A 20,421-nucleotide genomic window follows, 5' to 3' on the forward strand; every position below is an offset into this window, starting at 1 on the left:
GAAATCGACGTTTTTGATATTCTTTGTTTCGTCGTCGCGAAAGTATATTTATGCGCGTGGCCGGCCGACCGCCTGCTAAGTGCAGTAAGTTACATTTACAAATGTAGAATTGTAGATATGGGAAAAGTTTATCTCTTCTTATCCCTTCACACCCCGTGGTGTATATATTTATATATTTAAAAGTTAATTAATTCTATAGAGTACTGATATTGCACATGCCGCGTATAATTCGATGTGGTATAACAGCAAGGCTGAATTCCAGAAGAATTTTTTACACACACTGTTACGCAGCCAACAGCCTATAATTATTAATGTACCCTGCATATTACCGACTGTTTCGTTGAATTATTATGCTTCTGTGAGTTGATAATTTTATTGTTATAAAACGATTTGATCGTTCAGTTACCATAGTTTTTCTGATATATCTTTTAAATTATTACAATTATTTGATATAGTTTTAAATGATTAATTATGTGCACGAGAATATTTTTGTTTTTTGTTTTTTATTAGATGCAAACAATAAGTTGTGCAGAATAAAATATGTTTATATATTAATGTTTATATATTTTTAAGTGATCTGTAATATCATAGGTAATATCACTAATATATAATAGTTTATAAAATACTACTTTTATACTAAATTTAAATATTTATGATACATTGCTGTGCGTACATGCACAAATGACGCAAAAATATAATAAACATTTTGTCATACAATATGACAAATTACTTTAATTAGTAGGCTCTTAGATATAACGTATTACATAATATTTATAATTTTTTCAATAATTTTTAGTACATCTCAACGGCTTTTCCTACTTAACTACTTTCCGAATCTTACTTGAAGATGATGACGAAGATTAATATTATTGCTCACGTGGATCTGATTGCCCACACAAACATATATTGTATATTATTATTATGTTACAGGAATTATGTCTCAATTATTAAAAACCATGTTTCAAAATAAAAATCTGCTTATTAAAATCATTTAATGTATATGTATAAAGAATGCCCGCATCTTAGTAAAAGAATTTTCTAGAAAGTAGATATAAAACCTCTGATAGTATACATGTATACGTACACACGCGCACGCATATACACAATTCTATAGTAAAGATGATTTTTCTTTTTTCTTAAATTATATGATTATTTATTCTTTTTATTTTTATGTTCTATGTATCTATGTTCTATGTTATGTTTTATGTTTTATGTACCAACAAACAAATTTATAATACACAAAATACTTGATAACAATCTTCTTTGTACCTGGAAGAATTAAATATAATGTCATAACCATCGATTGAGCATTATTATGGCGCGAGATTAATGAGAAAATTGCACGCGCCCAACGTACTTAATATACCATGTTAATGACTTTCCATTATAACAGGTGTCACAAGTACACGCTTACTCTCGTTAAAACTAATCGTTTCGTTAATTACTATCATAACGTGATGATCTACATTGCACGACATAGTATATAAATGTAACGCGGAGATCGTTTATCGATACATTTAACGTGAATCGTGAGTTACGTGCGTTGGCTTCAATAATTATCTCTTTAACAGCTCGGAAAAATTTAAATGGCATCCGTGTAAATTTTAACTGAACACGCGTGCAAATCATTATATCTTCAATATTATTATTATTATATATTATATATTGTACCAAACGCAATCTAATATAATTCACGTGAAAGAGTAGAAATAAAAAAGTAGAATCACTGCAAATGACTCTTCTCATGCAAGATGTTGGGTAATACGCCATTTGCGCGTGTACGGAACGTACTACACGATTTGGCCGTTAAGCTCTGAAGACGGAAAATTTAAAACACTTTTTTGCAACTTTCTGTGGTGGTTTACACAGTGAACATGATATCCATGTCTTTCCTGATTCCTAATACTATATTGAAATCAAGAAAGTCTCGTTGATACATTAAAGACTCTGCCAGTGTCGGCATACTGTTTGGAGATAATTTTCAATCTTATTTATTGTAGGATTCGGAGGAAAGAAATTCAGGTTAATACTTCAATTTAGATGTTTAGCATTCGAACTATTTAAATTATTTACCTGCAATACCTTGAGATATAGCAAAGAGAATAGTGACACTTTTATTAATATTTAAAAAAAAACAGAAAGATGATTTACTAAATTTATTGTAATGTTTTTATAATGATTAAAAAACAAAATTTCATAATAGTACTAAGAAGTTTTAATGTTCCTTTCTGTTAACTGCTCCTTAATTCCTGCGAAGAATATAATATGCATTTCAATCAATTTTTAGTTTATGCTCTTCGCATAAGAATCTTACATTTTATACTAATATAATCTTAATAGTAATTAAACGAATAAGTATAATAAATTATTATATAATAAATATCAAAATCATTATAATAAGTAATAAAAATAGTACAATAATTGTTGTTTTATTGTTGCGTGAAGTGCATGAAATGCAACTGAAAAGGGGAATGAACGTGAAAAATAAATACCATAAAGAAAGAAGACTTTTATCTTTTAGAAATGAAGATCTAGGTTTATTAAGTCATTACAAAATTAGGGAGTGTGTTTTCGGGTTGTCTGCAGTAATTTATTACAATATATTCCTGCATTGTTGCGTTCAGGTTTTGTGTTATAACAAGTTACGATTAGATACGTGCTTTGCTATAAGATTGCTATAAATGTAATTATTTTTAATATTATCGCGAGTGTCGCGAGCGCGTACGCGCATATGCAGAAAAATGAATGCTGTGAACGCGAAAGGCGCAACAATACACGATAATGATAATAACAAAATAAAATAAGTAATATAGTAAAATAATAGAGATATTGCTGTCTTTTAATGTATATATTTTATACTTTATTGTATTATGTGATATTTTAGTTACGTGAGAGAAATAATCGTATCTTTAATTCATAATTTTCAAGACAGCGATGGTTACATTCATTGATGCGATGATATTCAGTCTGTTAGTATTAATGTGAGTATGCGTTGATTATCAAGTATATTTTCTAAATTTTATATACTGTGTTAGTCAAACAAATTTCGGATCGATATTTTCACTTGTTTAAATTAATTTACATATAATACTGGCAATTAAATATTGCTAATGTCTATATCATAGACAATAATGTCTAATTATAGACATCGATAGTGATTACTTGATTAATGAATAAGTTTTTCTACTGAATGTGTGCAATAATGTAAAAATCGAATCCACTTTTTGATTGATCTATAATACTTTAGCTGTAAGATATGTGCACAAACTGATAATATCTGTTATAATCCTAAATATAATAAATTGCAGAATACGGAAAAAAATATTGTAGAGAGAGTGAAATTTTTTATGGGTAGTTTTGTAGCAATAATTAGGCTCTTCATATGCTGTTATGCGGCAGAAGAAATAACGGACCAGGTTAGTTTTCTAACTTCTTCTTTGACACAGATCACTAGAGAAAATTGAACAAATACTCGTTAAACAAATATTTGATATCTCTTCGTAGCAGAAGGAAAAGGACAAAAAAGTATTCGTTCAATAGAGAAATTGTCACTATATCAGTGCAAATTATATTTTAAATGTAATAATCTGACGACGTTCTCAAAGAAGTAATTTATTTAAGCTTGCTTGATGTTGAAACTTAAAATATATTTATTACTATTAAAATAAATTGTAAATTAAAACCGAAAATACTCATTTAATTACATATTATTCAAGATTTGAAAGAAAGCAATGAGCAAGAGAGCTGCTAATCTTTCTCTACATCTCTCTGTGCAGGCTTATGATGTCACCTGGCAAATCTATACTTCACCATGTATGTATGGCTCACGAATCGTTCGTCAGAACGTTTATATGCTTATTCAGAGATGTCTGAAGCCAGTTGTAATTAACGCCGGTCGCTTTATACCCGTAGTTTCCATACAGTTTTGCGGAAACGTAAGTTGTGAATATTATATTGTGTTAAGTCGGTTGTGTAATAAATATATTTCGAATTTTCGAAACTATAGTAACTAATTCAAAATAGATAGAGTACAACAACTTGAGAGATAATAGAAACATCGATGATATCAAATAAAATGATTATATCGCGAGAAAATTATGATTATGTCAAGGACTCGATTTGTATAAAAAATATAAAAGTAGTTGTTAATATGACAACATGATATTTATGAATGTTCACTTATAAATTGCTTATATTTTCAGCTTCTTTACTTTACATTCTCCTTCTTTATGGGGTTGCAAACTCTGTTCTAAATGAGTTTGTTATTCATTATTTCTTGAGATAGTACATGATCACGTATTTGTAATAAAATAGATAGATAGCAGAATATAAATGGGAGATCTTACTACATTCCTGAGATTTGTTACTGCAAGCATCAGCATCGATGCAAATATTGTCGGTTATTCATGACCTTCTTCCTGTTCATCATTTCTTCATCACTATAGAGCAGTCAAGAGACACAGTAGTCACAATGTCTCACGCCAAGTGCACTCGCGAAGAAACGCACGTGCGAGACCACCCCGTGGATATTATAAACGAAGCAACTAGTTAAGCACCATCGATTAGCAAATCTCAATAATGGCTGAAGGAATTAAGTTTGTAGTAGGCTTAATCGTTAATTGAGGATCACTTTACGTAACTAAACTGTTTTTAGTTTTGCTTTTCGTGCTCTTGGCGAAGATATTTTGATGCAAAATCCAAATGTCAAAATTTATTATATATCACATATATTCATCATCATCGGCGTCTTACTGCAGCAATCAGCAAACAAATTATAATAATTAGACAAGAATACGAATATCCGTTAATAAATAAAAAAATCTGTATTACACAATGTATCACTACTTATCACTGAATTAAATTAATTTTGTTCTCATCTACGGTATTATTATCAATGTAGCTTTCAATCCATTGCTACGAGAGATTCTATTATACAACCGGGCGTTTTGCTTTGCTAAATTGCCGCTGCAATTACGATTAGACTGCAGTTATGCTGTATTGTGGTCAGGAAGTGTTCGCATCTGCATGATAACATCATGATTAATTAAGCGACCTTTGCCTTACTCATATGATGGGAGAACATCCACAGGTGTTTGGTAAAACATGGATGGAAATTGCTACTCTGAAATTAATTTCCACGTAGTCTGTTATACTGCAGATTTCATCGGCAGTTTTACGTGTTTCAATATTGTATGCTGTTCAATATTATATACTTCCCTCTGGCGTGAAGTCTACTCTGTTTATGAAATAGTGCTACAATCTGGAAGATCAGAATTATATTTTGCAAATATGACTTCCACCTTCACGAGAGTGATGCATTGTACTTGCTAACGAATTTCAAAGTGTCATCTCGAAGTTGTATATTGAACAAATTTTTTCTTTCGTTTGTCTATGTAGAAACATTTAACAATTTCATTTATTAATTAATTATTAATTATTAAAGGTGCAGTTATTAATTATTAAAGTTGCAGAAGCATTCGCAGTACATTAGAACGTTAATGGATATTTAATGGATGTCTAGCGTCATATTAATGGAGCTAAATAATTTTTAATAATTAAATATTTTCGTTTCTCGTTTCACAACTTTCAACTACACATGTTGATGGAACAATATATAAAATCCAGTGTAGCTATACACATTCAACGTTCATACATGTTTTAACACTGCATTGCACGCTGAAAATTCAATCCCTCGAAAATCGCTGCGCTTCATACATCAAGGGTAAGTTTCCGCACACATCGCGTCAGTGGGTTGATTGCAGCAGCGATTACGCAGCTTCGTAGCGTCTATAATATCATTTAAATTACCTTGACGATACAGCGCGAGCTATCGTAATTGAGCAACTTCTACCGTGAATTTTCCGCACTTCCGCATGCGTGATGAAGGGTAATAAAGTAACGGTAGATAGGGTGATAGCGTTTCTGCGGGTGTATCTGGCGCTCGCTTGCTGCTGGCCACTTCCGCCGGACGCTACTAAGTTCCAAAGACTCTGTCGCCGCATTTTGCGCTATTTCTGCCTCGCGAACTCGATTACCATCATCTTCAGTGGGGTGTGGACGATCTCGAAGCACGGCGACGATGCGTTTATGGTGATGAGGGTAGGGTGCCAAATGAGCGCCGCCGCGCAGATCCCGCTGCAGATGATACTCTTCGCGATGCAGGATGAACGCATGCAGGTAAAAATGTTTATGTTAGTTATGTTAAGTTATGTTATGTTATGCTGTGTGGGGAACTTGTAACATGTATACGGGGTCTTGTAAGTTCGCGATTTTTCACTATTCGTGAAAAATTCCGTAAAACGCGTGTGATGTTACGTATTGATAATTGATGTAATAATAATAATAATAATAAGGTTATTAACAATAGTAGGCTTAATGAACGATACGATAATTAAATATCTTTATTAACAATAAGCTGATTAATATAATTTTAAATTGCGTGTTGAATTTTGGTTTCTACTGTTATTTGTCAATTGCCCGATCTTTGTTTTATTATTTTAATATTAATTTGATTATCAATAAGGCACGTGTTAATACCATAGAAAGGTAAAGCTTTATGTTGCTTTTATTATGATATAATAAAATATTGTATAATAATAATAAAGATATTAACAAGTAAAAAAGTATTAATAATAATTAATATAAATTTTCTGGATAAATGCAGCTTATTGTTTTCGAAATAGAGGATTATTATCAACGTGCACAAATACACGAAAAGGAGATTCTTCAATACTATGTTGACAAATGTAAATTCTTGTACGGTATGTAGAATATCAGCTTTAAATTGAACATTATCTCCTAAGGTATTTTTATATTAATACTAGTAACATCGATAACTTAGTCATTTATTGCTTCAAATACACAAAATTAAAAAATCTGTGTTAATAAATTATTATAAATTATAAAAATTTCTTTTTTTGAATTGATACTAATTTTATATATTTATTAATATATTTATCAATTTGTTAATATTCATTTTATAATTATTGCAGGTAGCATTCTTTGCTGTCTGGCAATAACAGGCGTCAGTTTTATATTCGCGCCTTTGCTTTTGCCCCAACCGTTTCCACTAGAATTGGAGTATCCATTTGACATATATCAACCATTGCAAACTATTATTTACGTGCATCATATAATAGCTATTTTTCAAAGTGTCACGCAGGTTGGCGCGAATACTTTTCCTGCTCTCTTACTTTGGTTTGTTGCCGCTAGATTCCATATACTATCCACTCGATTCTGCACAGTAACAGATATGAAGCAGTTGTTAAAATGCGTTTACGAACACAATATATTGCTCAGGTACATAACATATAATAGATTTGAAAAAAATATCATAATAACTGCAATAATTGTCAAAATATGAAATAATATAATGCATAGTCATGTTTAGAGGTCCTAATCATATACAATCGTAAATAATAAAAGTAATAAACATTTATTAAATATTTAAACAAAATTATAAAATTAAATCATAAATCCGTATTGAAATAAGAAATAGGAAACAAAGTAACGAAATATCATCTTAAATAATGGAATAATCTTTACAATTATATTTCTATTAATAATACAAATGTATATTTTGACAAATATAAAATGTAGATAATTGATAAATAATTAATTCTGATATATTACTATTATAATATATTCGACTGTGATTATCTTATAACACAGAAGATTGCATCAACGTAAGAGTAAGGCAATATCCTTTTGTGCTGTAGGGATAATTAAAAAAGATATAACTGAAACTTAATATAACATGAATTTACTTTCCAAAAGTGGATACTTACAGATATGCAGAGGAAGTGACGCATGCGGTTCGTTATGTAGCATTATTATGCATAACATGCAGTACCGGCGCTGTAATATTCGGTTACCTTACTTTTATGAGCGTAAGTATAACGTCTTGTGCTTTTATAAATATTACTACACACATTGTATATAATTTCTACAAAAAAACAATATTGCATGAGCATTCATTATTTATTACATATGGATAACTATCACACAATTTAATAAAATATTCTTTTCTTTATTATTTTCGTAATATACTAAATATATATTATTTAATAGAAATATATATATAAATGTGATTGTTTATAATATTATCATTAAACGGAAATAGTTTAGTGTTAATTTTTAAGACTTCGTAGTAACGTCACTAATAGTTTGTGAGAAACTTAACTTGTGAAAACGTTATATTATTATGTATAAAGCCTTTTTTAAACAGTTGCTTAATAGCATCTAATACTACATCAAATGCAAAGGGAGTTAATATTTATATTATTTTTTATTAAGTATGTATATATGGGACACCCTAAATTACCGATAATAATTTTAAGGACACCGATTCTATAAAACATTCTGAGAATATTATATAATATTCTTTTCCTATAATTGCAAAACCAGCGTCAGCCAGTGTCAGTGAAATTTATATTCCTCATGATAGGCCTCTGCGGCTTTGTGGAACTCTATATGTACGCCTGGCCGGCTGATAATGTAATGACCATGGTCAGTCACTTCCAAATAATAAATAAAATGCATAACTGTACATTATACAGGAAGTGTAGACACATCAATATTTCGACTAACATATAAAAAATTCCAACAGAGCAGCGACATAGCACTTGCTGTCTACAATTCATCATGGTACAAAGATGATGTAGCTATGAGGAAAGTTTTAATGCATATCATACGTAGAAGTCAACGTCCGGTCGTCGTTTCAGTCCCGTGTGCATGATTGCTATGAATACTACTGCCACAATGTGTCCATATCCCCCCTCTTCTTGTTCTTGGATATTGCGGGAGAATAACTGCACGTCGCAATTGTCACCTAAAATTCGATTGTTCGATCATGATTGTGTTATTAATCGTGTCAATTCATAAATAACATGAATAAGAAATCTGAATTCTTCACGCGTTGAATTAAGCTGCGTAATATTATTAATAATACATAATACATATTATTATTATTATGTACAATGTGTAAATAATAATATATAATATATTATATTTTATTAATAATACACTAATAATATTTTATTAATAATTTAATAGATATTAAATATTGGGTTGGCAAATAAGTTGGTTCGGTTTTTTAAGGTGGAATAAAATACAATTTTTTTGATACACGAAATAAATTTTAATCAATTATATATTGACCATTTTTATTGATGACTTCTTGCCATCTTTCCACCAACTTCATTATGCCGCGTTCGTAAAACATCTGAGGTTTATCAGCGAAAAACCAATCCAGGTGTCTTTTGACGTTCTCTTCATCCTTGAAGATTTTTCCGTTTAAAGAGTTTTGCAACGACCGGAATAAATGATAATCGGAAGGGGCCAGGTCCGGTGAATACGCAGGATGAGGCAAAACATCCCAGCCAAGACTGAGTAATTTGTTCCGAGTTGTCAATGATGTGTGAGGTCTGGCGTTATTGTGGTGGAAGACAACACCTTTTCGATTTATCAATTCTGGACGTTTTTTGCGGAGTGCTTGGTCCAATTTTGTTAACTGCGAGCAGTATATGGTTGAATCAATTGTTTTGCTTGACGGTAACAGCTCGTAGTAAGTGACACCTTTGAAATCCCACCATACGGAGAGCATGATCTTCTTCGAATGCAATCCTGCCTTCGAGGTTGTTTGTGGTGGCTCGCTGCTGTGTCCCCATGATCTTTTCCGCGTTACATTCTCATAGACGACCCATTTTTCATCTCCTGTCACTAACCGCTTCAAAAATTGATCGTTTTCTTGACGTTTCCGCAGCAAATCACAGATGGATATGCGAGTGGCCAAGTTGGCCTCGGTTAATTCATGCGGCACCCACACATTGAGCCGAGAAACGTATTCCAGTTGGCGCAAATTGTTTTCTACGCTTTATATGAGATATATTAAGTGCTTGGGATAGATTTTTATCGATGATAGCTTTGACATTACTTGAATCAATCTCGATCGGGCGACCGGAGCGAGGCGCATCATTGACGTCAAAATCTCCAGAACGGAATTTGGTGAACCACTTTTGACATACGCGTTCTGTTAAGGCATCATCTCCATAAACACGGCATATCTTTTTATGAGCCTTTGCAGCTCGTTTGCTCTTCTTGAAATAATAGAGCAAAATATGACGATAATGCACGTTATTTACTTCCATTTTTACAGCTACGCAGCACACACAATATTGATGTTAGTCAAACCAAAATTTACAGAAAGGTTATGTGAAACATGTACTTTTAAATGCACTCTGAAGTTGCGCGATAGTATCGAGAAAAACAAGAGTGAATTGGAAAGAAGTTGCACCGAAGCAAAAACCGAACGAACTTATTTGCCAACCTAATAGATTCTATGCACCTGTATACCCATGTCTGCAAATACAGCCCTCGACCGGATGACACGTAAAGTAGTCGTTCTTGCATTCGCAAGGTTCCATGCAGTGGTCGCCGTAGTATCCCTCCGGGCAAACTAAAACGAGCAAACATTACATTTAAAAACAAATAATTTATTTGTTTAACACGTATCTTCTTCAGTCCATAATTTACGAAAAACAGTTACTTTTCTGAACCTACTTTCACTACATCTAGTTCCAGTCCACCCCGCCGTGCATCGACAATGACCGTCATTGGATCGGCACTTTCCACCATTCTGACATTTGCAGTGTTGCGTGCAGTTTACACCATATGTGCCTTCCGCACATGGTGTCTGACAATATTCTCCTTGCCAACCGGGTCGGCACTGGCACACACCTGGATGGAAAATAAAAGTTTTGTAAAAATCTCTCAAATTATTAATGTTTTAATTTAAAATATCCATAAAATCTGAAATTACTTGTTGCATGTATATAATATACGATATATTATATAGTTATATAAAACTATACGTATAAAAAATATGAAAATATATATAAAGCTTGCCTGTTACATGGTGACACTCTCCACCATTTTTGCAGTGACAGTGACTCGCGCAGTTCAGACCGTAACGATTAGGGGGACACGGATGCTCGCAAGTTAGACCCAGATATCCCGGGCGGCAGACGTACTCGCCGGTGACATGATCGCAAGTCATGTTTCCTGAAAAAAAAAGGAACAAGCAAACCTGTAGAATTATCGATCTCAAACTTTTCAAAAAATCATATTCGTCCTAATTCCGGTTCGTTGCCCATCGCTTTCTTTAATTGTTGCCTGTTAGACGTGACACAGACGAGATGATGATTAGCAGACAGACGTGTTCGCAGAAATGCTTGATAAAAGCATGATAAGAACTGTCGGTGATGAAGAAAATAAAACTGAGAGATAATGATATGGTAATTCTGTGACTACTACTTACGTCAGCACTTACGTAAATAGCGGTCAAATCGCTTAATTGCTTCGGATTCTGTCAAAGCGACATTGCGGGACACGTAAGAAGCAGCCCACAACCAGCTTCGTTATCTCCGGATGTTATAACACCACCATAAGCAAGCGTTTGATGTTTCTATCTTACTCATATCCTAATCATAGTGGATTGTATGCCGCGACTGTTGCGATAAGATCAAGATGACTGCACTTACGTAAAAGTATGTCGCCGAAGGGTAATCGATCGAGCGCCGTTGCAAATTTATACGTTACGGAATGGAGAGACGTTAGAGCACACGATGATTATCGAAAGTTGTTCCAAACGATACACGAATCAAAGTGCTAAATGCGACACAATCACTATCGTGAAATGCCATATCTTGACAACGAAGTATAGTTAATCCTAGCTTCTCACTTTCAATTTTCACGGGCTTCCCACACTGGGGTATAGGGCTACCCCACGTCGAACATTTAGTTAAAAATATGAGAAAAATTAATTGATTTTAAGTCACTTTTTTTCCATCGATACGCCACACGTCAAGGAGTATGCCTATGCATAGGAAAATTTGAAAAAGAAAGTATTGGGTCGTCCGGAAAGTTCGTGCCGATTTTTAATAGATGGCGTTGGAACATGTCTGAATATATCAATGTTATTGAAAACATACGATTTATATACATATGCTTAAAGGTGACATTTCAACGCATCTTTAGGAAAAAAGTTGTTTCAGATAAATTGATTCGTGTCAGTTTTGTACTCTTTTCAAGATGGAAGAAAACAAAGAACATTTTAGACACTTGATGCTTTTCTATTACCGGAAAGGCAAAAATGCCTCACAAGCAACAAATTCGATATGTTCTGTTTACGGAGAAGGCGCTTTAGCTGAAAGAACCGTACGTAAGTGGTTCGCTAAGTTTAGAGCTGGTGATTTTAACCTTAAAGACCAAGAACGCTCGGGCAGACCCTCTACTACTGATGATGACCAAATCAAGACACTGATCGAGAATAACCCGCGCTACACGACACGTGAATTAGCAGAGATACTGAAAATATCGAAAACCACTGTCCACGATCATGTAGTGAAGCTTGGTTACGTAAGTCGCTGTGATGTATGGGTTCCGCATAATTTGGCCGAAAAAATTTAATGGATCGCATTTTCATCTGCGACTCGCTGTACAAGCGCAACGAAAACGTACCATTTTTGAAGCAATTAGTGACGGGTGACGAAAAATGGATCATTTACAACAATGTAGAACGAAAAAGATCCTGGGGTAAGCGAAATGAACCAGCATTAACCACTCCGAAAGCCGGCCTTCATCCAAAAATAGTCATGCTCTGTGTCTGGTGGGATTGGAAAGGAATCCTATATTATGAGCTCCTACCACACAACCAAACGATAAATGCAGATAAGTACTGCTCGCAACTGGACGAATTAAAGACAGCGATTTAGGAAAAACGTCCAGAATTAGCTAATAGGAAGGGCGTCGTGTTCCATCAGGACAATGCCAGACCTCATGTTTCTTTGACTACCCGACAAAAATTGTTGGAGTTTGGCTGGGATGTGCCACCTCACCCACCGTATTCACCAGACATTGCACCTTCAGACTTTCACTTATTTAGGTCTTTGCAAAATTCCCTTAGCGGCAAGAACTTCAACTCTTTGATCGACATAAAAAACCACCTTGAGGAGTTTTTCGCCGAGAAACCTAAGAAGTTCTGGGAGAGTAGAATCTTCCAGTTGCGTGAAAGATGGACAAAGGTTGTGAAACAAAACGGTGCATACATAAGTCAATAAATATTTATCGACATAAAAAAATGTTGCCTTTGAATTTTCCTTCCAAATCGGCACGAACTTTCCGGACGACCCAATAGTTTGTAAAATATTCACTTGTGAAAAAAGGTTACATTAAAAAAAAATCGTGAATTACTTTATTTTACTTGGGGTTTCAGGCATCCGTGTGTGGGAAGCTAGGGTTAAAATTATTCAAGAAAACTGCATTTTGCTATGTTCATGCAAGTTTTAGTTTGCTGATTTGAGTCACAACATCGAAACATGCGATTAAATCTACGGGAGGGGGGATTTTACTCAAGTTACCGTTCATTTTCTCCGGGCATTTCTCCTTGCAGCCCAGCCCGTACCATCCTTCCTTGCAGGGCTGCGAGCAATCGGCACCTTCCCAACCCCTGGCGCAGACGCAACTTCCGGTCGTGGGGTCACACGAACTATTGTTCATGCATTCGCAATGCGAGTGACAATCGACGCCGTAAAGACCCTCCGGGCACTTTGTTTCGCATCGAATTCCTGTTTTGACGTTAAAAAGCAAAACCCGAAATCTCGAAAGTCGATTCTTCATTCGTGCTGCTTCAGGCAGCGTTTCTTACAATTTCTATCTATTCACAAGATTACTTTCTCCAGATTGACGGCAGATGCGACTGAATTTATAAATACAATCTTCTCTTTGAACATAATTTTTTGTATCTGATTCGATAAAATAATGATAATTTTAGAAACTGAAATAATTATGAAAAGAAAATATAATTAGTATTTTAATATTAATTAAAATACTAATTAAAATATTAAAACTGTAATTATATATAATATAAAATCATTGATATTTTAAAAATTATTTGGATTCGTCAGACAGATCCCAGCGTGCCGTTTTAATGGGAAAAATAATAGACTTGCGAGCAATTGCTTTGGTTGGATGATGAACAAACCTCGCCATTCTGGCTTGCAATTGCAGTACCCGGTAGCAGAGTCGCAGTCCACGGTGTTCTCGTCGTCGCAGTCACAAGTCTGATTGCACTCGATCCCGAAGAAGCCCTTTTTACAACGATCCTGACAGAGTGCGCCGGTGAAGCCAGCCGCACACGTGCACGTGCCTGCGTGTGTACACAGATAAGATAACGCGTGTGTTTTCGGTGCAAGGTGCAGGAAAGAGAATCTCAAAGATAGGAATTCTCGTCGCGCGTGTATTCCGATACGTTTGCAGCACGTTTTTCTGTACCGCATTGGGTTGCGTCATATTTTTTGTTTTCGTCCCGTTTTCTAGTATTTTTAAAATAATTTATTTACAAATAAAAATACTAAAAAAGCGGGACAAGCACATGTTACAACCCGATACACCTTTCGAAACTGTACAAACTCCCGATATTTCTGGTATCGATCTCGAAATAAAGTGAAACTCTATTTAATAGCCGTATTGCGTGAGGACTCGCGTGCGGTGGAGCCACCCAATCGCCCAATCCGACCGACCATTTACTTACCATTCTGTGGATTGCAGGCCGCATTGTTAAAGCACTTGCACTTGCTCTCGCAATCCTTGCCGTAGGACTTGTCGTCGCACGGACGGTCGCACAGCACGCCGACCCATCCTGGCAAAATGTCAGAGACACGTGTAGTGCGTCTGTACTTACCGACGTAAAGCATCTCCTTCAGAGACACTCTTCAGTATCTGAGTACTGAGTATTGAGATACGCTTCACGATTCTAATGGATTCTAACGGATTCTTCTAAATTTGAAAATACTACGGACGAGCTATGACGATCAAAGGAGAAAAAAAAGAATACAGAAGAACATCAAGCAGGTCAATCGTCTGATACGGTGCATGCGGTATGAATATGCAAACTAATTGCGAGACGATATTATCAAGAATCGTAAGAAGCAATAAATATGACATAACTGGATTATTGATTATTGATTATTGGGTGAGACAAAAAGTTGTGGCGGCATCTCATCGCAAGCGCTATTATATGGAAACGCTATTTTAATTGTTAATATATTATTACTTAGCCTTCCATTATCGAAAGCTTCTACTATAACAGTGGCAGTTTTCAGAAAGCGAGCATTGACCTATTCACAATACGGATTTTAAAAATTGTTCTTTTACATAGTAATAAAGAAAATCAAACTTTTGGCAACTATTAATAATTATCTAATATGATATTAATTTTATATTATATAAATTATATTCTGACATTTCAACTTTTAACAAATTATGCTCTTCAATATTATAATAATATTGTAATAACATATACGGATCAATATAAAAATAATGTTTCGAATTGAAATATTCCCCGATTATCTTTTACAGTGAAAACCCACCACTACTTTTTGACTCGATATGTACGAAAAACAGATATAATCCAAACACGTGACGATCGTTTGAAGATTGACCACACCCCGATAATTTCTCTTGAAAAGATCTCGTCTTGATGGTCTGTAATTATAGAATAGATCTGCCGTATCTCCGGCAATCGGCGCAGTATCGAACTTCGCTTACCAGCTGTGCAATTGCAACGTCCGTTCTCAGGCGAGCAGCTAGCTCCGTTCTTGCAGGCGCATTCCTGCGCGCAATCCTCGCCGAAGGTGTTCACGGGGCACAACTCGCCGCAATCCTTCCCACGGTATCCAGCCGCGCAGATGCAAGTGCCGTCCATGGGCGAGCATTGCGCGTTGTTCTTGCAGTTGCAGCGATTCTGGCAGCCCTTACCGTACGTGTAAAAGGGACAGGGCCTCGCGCATGTCTCACCGTCCCAGCCAGTCTTGCAGGAGCACTCTCCCGTCCAGGGATGACACAGCTCCGTATTCTCGCTCTCGCACTCGCAAACCTGCGAGCGAATGCCAATTCGATCGGTATTTCAGTTTTCAATAAAAGATGCGACAATAAATTCCCAAGAAACGGAGCTCACCTTTTCACAACTGGGTCCGTATAAATCATCCTCGCACTTGCGCTGGTTGCAGGTCTCCCCTGTCCAGCCATTGTCGCACATGCAGGTACCATTGACGGGGTCGCAGGTGCCACCGTTCTCGCAGGTACAGTTGAACGTGCAGTTCAGCCCGAACGTACCCTCGGGACAGATTTTCAGGCACTGTTTGCGATGTTAAAAAGTGAATTAATTTAATAAGTAATAATTAAAAAATATTGGAATATAATAATAAATATTTAATTATAATATAAGAATTATTTTTATTCTAATAATAAATATTAAATACTCTAAGATGTTAAAATGTTAAAATACGCAGTAGGAGCAGTTAAGTATTCAACACACACCACATTGGTAACTGAGCAACTTAATTGACATTTACATAATTAACCAAAACTCACTTTGTCGCCGTAGTATCCCGGTTTACACTGGCACTCGCCGGAGATGTGATCGCAACCGGCTCTGTTGTAGCAGTCGCAGGTTTGAGAGCAGTTCTTGCCCCAGAAACCCTCCGGGCATCGATTCGCGCACACCGAACCCTATGACAAACATCATGTGCATGTCAAATCAGAATATAATTTCCGGATCTCGTGTTCAACAGCAACGCGATTACATAGTCTCTCTCTCTCTCTCTCTCTCTCTCTCTCTCTCTCTCTCTCTCTCTCTTACCGTCCAGCCGGGCGTGCAATAGCACTCGCCAGTCTTGGGACTGCAGGAACCGCCGTTCTGACACTGGCACTCCGACTTGCATTCCTCGCCGTGTTTGCCCTCCGGACACAAATCATCGCATCTGGGTATCATAATAATCATTAATGACTACCAACGCGTGCTAATCGAGTATTATCATTCACAATATTTATTTCCTCATCGAATTTAACTACGATTATTACTTCGTTGCCTTTTTTATTTTTTTTTATCTGTTAAAATAACAAATAAAAAAAATAAAAGTAAAACGTTACTTTTACCTTTATTTTTTTGTCATTTTTTTGTTATTGTTATACAATCTTTATTTATCGTTTCTATATTCTTTTTCCTGTGCTATTGTTATGCATTTTTCATTTTTGTTCTAGATGATTGTTGAAGAACTCACAGTGGTCCAGTGTAGCCGGGGGCGCAATGACACTCTCCGGAGATGTGGTGGCAGCTGCCACCGTTTCTGCAACGACATTCTTCGGCGCAATCCTGTCCATAGCGGTCAGAGGGACACTTCTGATCGCAGTACACGCCGGTCCAGCCCCTCGTGCAGATACACTTGCCGTCGAACGGGTCGCAAGTGGCCCCGTTCTGGCACTTGCAATCCATCTCGCAATCTCTGCCCCATTTACCCAGCGGACATTCTGTTCATAACAGAGAGTTAAAAATAGATCGTCTCGTATATCGCTCGAACGAACTTTTCACCGGCGGCGTGCAAAGTTGTTTCGCGATAGCCTTGTTTCAATTTTTGACCGTAATGTTCTGGCTACAGCAGTTAATAAAATTACACAAAAACGTGTTTAAACGTTTCCTCACCACAAAGCTTTGAAAAAATTATTCTTAATATTTAATCATTAATTCTTAATTCTTTAAAATTCGTCTCTTTTTATTTATTAACTCAAGTGTCGTCAAAGTGCCTAAAATATTATTTTACGTGGAGTGTTCTTCCTGTTTGACGCTTTTCTTCGCTAACGTCTGACGTGCCGCGCGTTGCATCGTAGTTTCACGCAGTAAAAAGGTACTTAAGTTATTTGGGATTATTGCCATAATGGAACGCGCGCCCCGCGTTTATTACCGTCGCCGGCAAGGCTAGAGGGAAGGCAGCGCTTACTAAAATCGCACAAAGGCCCGCCGTAGCCCGACTCGCACTTGCAGACATCAGGCGCGATGCAAGTACCGTGGCGGCAATCCTCGGAACAGACAGGAATGCAACGGTCGCCGCTTGTGGTTTCCGTATAGCCTTTGCAGCATTCTTCCACGGGCCTTTGTTTCGTCAATTCCTGCCGGAAAGCGAGTAACAAGATTATTATTGTAATATGCCTTCGCTGATACCTGCCATTTCAGGCCGATAATCATTTCTGTTTTTCCTCCCGTGTGGCGTTTCTAATCTAAATTTATTACATAAACACCTCGCTCTTATTATATAAAGTATATTTTGTTGCTTATTATGTAAACTATAGCGGTGAGAGAAAATTCCTGTCTAAATCTGATTTCGTATGCAAATTAACTCGGTATTATTTTAACAAAGAACAAGATTGAGCCTTATTAAAGGAGATTAGGCTGATCGCTGTGTCAGCATTTGGTAAACATTAATGCTTTAATTATTCTTTGAGAATTGAAATTTAAATATTCAAGTTTTAGGTACTTCTTAAAATGGATAGAACTGGAGACATCGAATGAATTTGCACACCTAATGAGTTAGAGAGCACTTCAGACAGAATGCAGATTGGACTGACCTGCTCCTTGAAGACCGTTCGGTAGACGACTTTGTACTTGGAACATCTCGGTGGGAAGCTGAAGCACCACGTGTTCTCTCTGATAGTGTAGGGTTTCTGTTCGGACACTTTCACCGTGATCTTGTACCTAAAAAGAAAGAAAGATATTTTTTCGTGAGTTTCGCGAAACTTTCTAAAAGCCGCAACGCAAAAGTCTGAAAAGATGATTCTCAGCGGAAACGCGGCTCAAATAGTCGCATTCAAAAAAAGAGCAGTTAAAGAGCAGCATTGAGAATCTACAAAGAACGAGATTGAGTCTTATTATCATTACCATTATTATTGTCAACGTGAGATTCGAATTAATTATTCCAATTTAATTGAAACTTTTAGATTTAAGATTAAAACTTCGGATTCAAGATTAAATATTCTTTATTTAATCGGATACTCACGTTTCTTGCCGGGTGCATATGTTCGGTCCCTCAAGAGCCGTTGTCCTTGCTAAAGTAATAATGGCGGCGGCCGCAGTCAGCCACCAGACCGCGGAGCCCATGTTGGCTGATCGATTTGACTTTGAACCTTCGTGACCGAAATCGGCTATCGTCTCATCGGCTCATTGCGTTATTTCGCGTCTTTCCTCCTCCCTCTTTCTCTCTCTCTCTCTCTCTCTCTCTCTTCTTCTCCAACGGAAAGAAACGGGACTGTGAAATCGCTCGTTCACGATCCCGAAAAAAGGGAGACCCGCCTTGCTTCCGGATCTGCGAGTAAAATGTGTGTCGCGTTAGAATGCGTTGGCGTGTCGCAACGGCGCGATTTACGCGCGCAACAACGAGAATTATACTATACGCGCGATCGCAAAAGCTCTACGAGTGTACCAGACACGAAAGAACGATTATACCCGCGCCGTCGCGCGACTAACAACGATTGCGACAACGCGCGACTAACAACGGCGATCCCTGACTTGCTTCGCGAGGAAATCCATTTTACCGCGTCTACTAGACTTTACACTCTGCACCGTCCGTACCGGTATGAATCACGGTCGATACCACGAGCGAAGCCCACTTGTTCATTTCCGCTCATGAATCTCGGTTCAGCGTGAATAAACACGTACTGTGCACAATGGCGGAATCTAAGAAACACCTGGCGAAAGATCAATTTCGATTGTGGTTGCCGAGTACCTCGAATCGTGTTAATTGAATGAGAGTTACATGTAATACTCGATAACAACGATCGGTATATCGATTATTAGACAGTCATCAATTTAACTGAAGCTTAGATCTAAAAAAGTTATATACATATTCTACTATATTTTTCTGTTTGTGATAACAATTATTGTCATAAAAATGATTCTTGTTAATAAAATAACAATTTCTTTTATTAATTATAATTATTGTTAACAACAAAATCGAACTGAAACATTTTTAACTAATTTATTACCAAATTATTGTTAACAACAAAGTCGGACTAAAATATTTTTAATCGATTTGTAACAAAATTATTATTATTTTTTTAATTATTTTAATTTTTTATTATTATATTTTTTTAATTATTATAATTTTAATTATTTCTAAGTTGAGCCGATACACTTTTAACTGATTTGTGACAAGCCATTTCCTATCATGTCATAATATTTACTAAGATATTTACAGAATGAGTCGCCTTCGACTTTAAGTCGCCAGCGATCGCTCGTTGCTCGTCGATCGATCTAACAGCGGCATCACGCGAGAAAACGAGTGCATCTCGCGATCAGACGCGATAATCTCATCGACCTGCACCGCCCTACGGTCGTCGCGATTTGATAAGGAATACTTGCGGCGCAACTGCGGATCGCAATGGCGTATGGAGGAATTTTCTATTCGAGTGCTCGCGGTGTAATTTCATCGAACGAGGACGCGTGTCGATATTGCGAAGCATCACGCTCGGAATATCGGCGAGCAATTTTCGTCGATGAGGGCTCGATGATTCGCGGAAGCTATCAGGCGGGCG

General features: G+C 36.3%; 2 protein-coding genes across 4 annotated transcripts; one reads left to right on the plus strand and one right to left on the minus strand.

The window, feature by feature from the left end:
- The first annotated feature begins 5,276 nt into the window (after positions 1-5,276).
- LOC113562054 (odorant receptor Or2-like) lies at positions 5,277-8,737 on the plus strand. 3 transcript variants are annotated; one of them, XM_026970075.1, is made up of 8 exons: positions 5,277-5,358; positions 5,444-5,722; positions 5,822-6,177; positions 6,665-6,761; positions 6,993-7,299; positions 7,790-7,889; positions 8,407-8,508; positions 8,609-8,737. In XM_026970075.1, exons 3-8 carry the CDS (start codon positions 5,881-5,883, stop codon positions 8,735-8,737), a joined length of 1,032 nt encoding a protein of 343 aa, XP_026825876.1. In that variant the 5' UTR covers positions 5,277-5,358; positions 5,444-5,722; positions 5,822-5,880. The 3 variants fall into 3 exon arrangements, with proteins under 3 accessions (XP_026825876.1, XP_026825877.1, XP_026825881.1); XM_026970076.1 differs by lacking the exon at positions 5,277-5,358 and having other exon boundaries at positions 5,427-5,722; positions 7,777-7,889; positions 8,609-8,701; XM_026970080.1 differs by lacking the exon at positions 5,277-5,358 and having other exon boundaries at positions 5,451-5,722; positions 8,447-8,508; positions 8,609-8,701.
- A 1,600-nt stretch (positions 8,738-10,337) lies between these two features.
- Positions 10,338-18,988, minus strand: LOC105278058 (protein draper). Its single transcript, XM_026969669.1, has 14 exons — positions 18,888-18,988; positions 18,460-18,586; positions 17,835-18,003; positions 17,121-17,367; positions 16,700-16,820; positions 16,432-16,569; positions 16,016-16,195; positions 15,607-15,934; positions 14,591-14,698; positions 14,042-14,206; positions 13,419-13,625; positions 10,906-11,061; positions 10,561-10,737; positions 10,338-10,456 (listed from the first exon to the last, which is right to left on the minus strand). Exons 1-14 carry the CDS (start codon positions 18,986-18,988, stop codon positions 10,338-10,340), a joined length of 2,343 nt encoding a protein of 780 aa, XP_026825470.1.
- Between the last annotated feature and the right edge of the window lie 1,433 nt (positions 18,989-20,421).

The sequence above is a fragment of the Ooceraea biroi genome, chromosome 1 (genome assembly GCF_003672135.1).
Source record: "Ooceraea biroi isolate clonal line C1 chromosome 1, Obir_v5.4, whole genome shotgun sequence".
In the NCBI taxonomy this organism is placed as follows: Eukaryota; Metazoa; Arthropoda; class Insecta; order Hymenoptera; family Formicidae; genus Ooceraea; species Ooceraea biroi.

Excerpts from the sequence above, each read along its gene's own strand:
- LOC105278058 (XM_026969669.1), bottom strand. The coding sequence starts at position 18,988 with ATGGGCTCCGCGGTCTGGTGGCTGACTGCGGCCGCCGCCATTATTACT. Across the intron at positions 18,004-18,459 it reads GAACGGTCTTCAAGGAGCAG|GAATTGACGAAACAAAGGCC; the intron begins GTCAGTCCAATC and ends GCTTTCCGGCAG. Across the intron at positions 16,570-16,699 it reads ATTGCACGCCCGGCTGGACG|GGTTCGGTGTGCGCGAATCG; the intron begins GTAAGAGAGAGA and ends TGTTTGTCATAG.
- LOC113562054 (XM_026970075.1), top strand. The coding sequence starts at position 5,881 with ATGAAGGGTAATAAAGTAACGGTAGATAGGGTGATAGCGTTTCTGCGG. Across the intron at positions 6,762-6,992 it reads CAAATGTAAATTCTTGTACG|GTAGCATTCTTTGCTGTCTG; the intron begins GTATGTAGAATA and ends TAATTATTGCAG. Across the intron at positions 8,509-8,608 it reads CTGATAATGTAATGACCATG|AGCAGCGACATAGCACTTGC; the intron begins GTCAGTCACTTC and ends AAATTCCAACAG.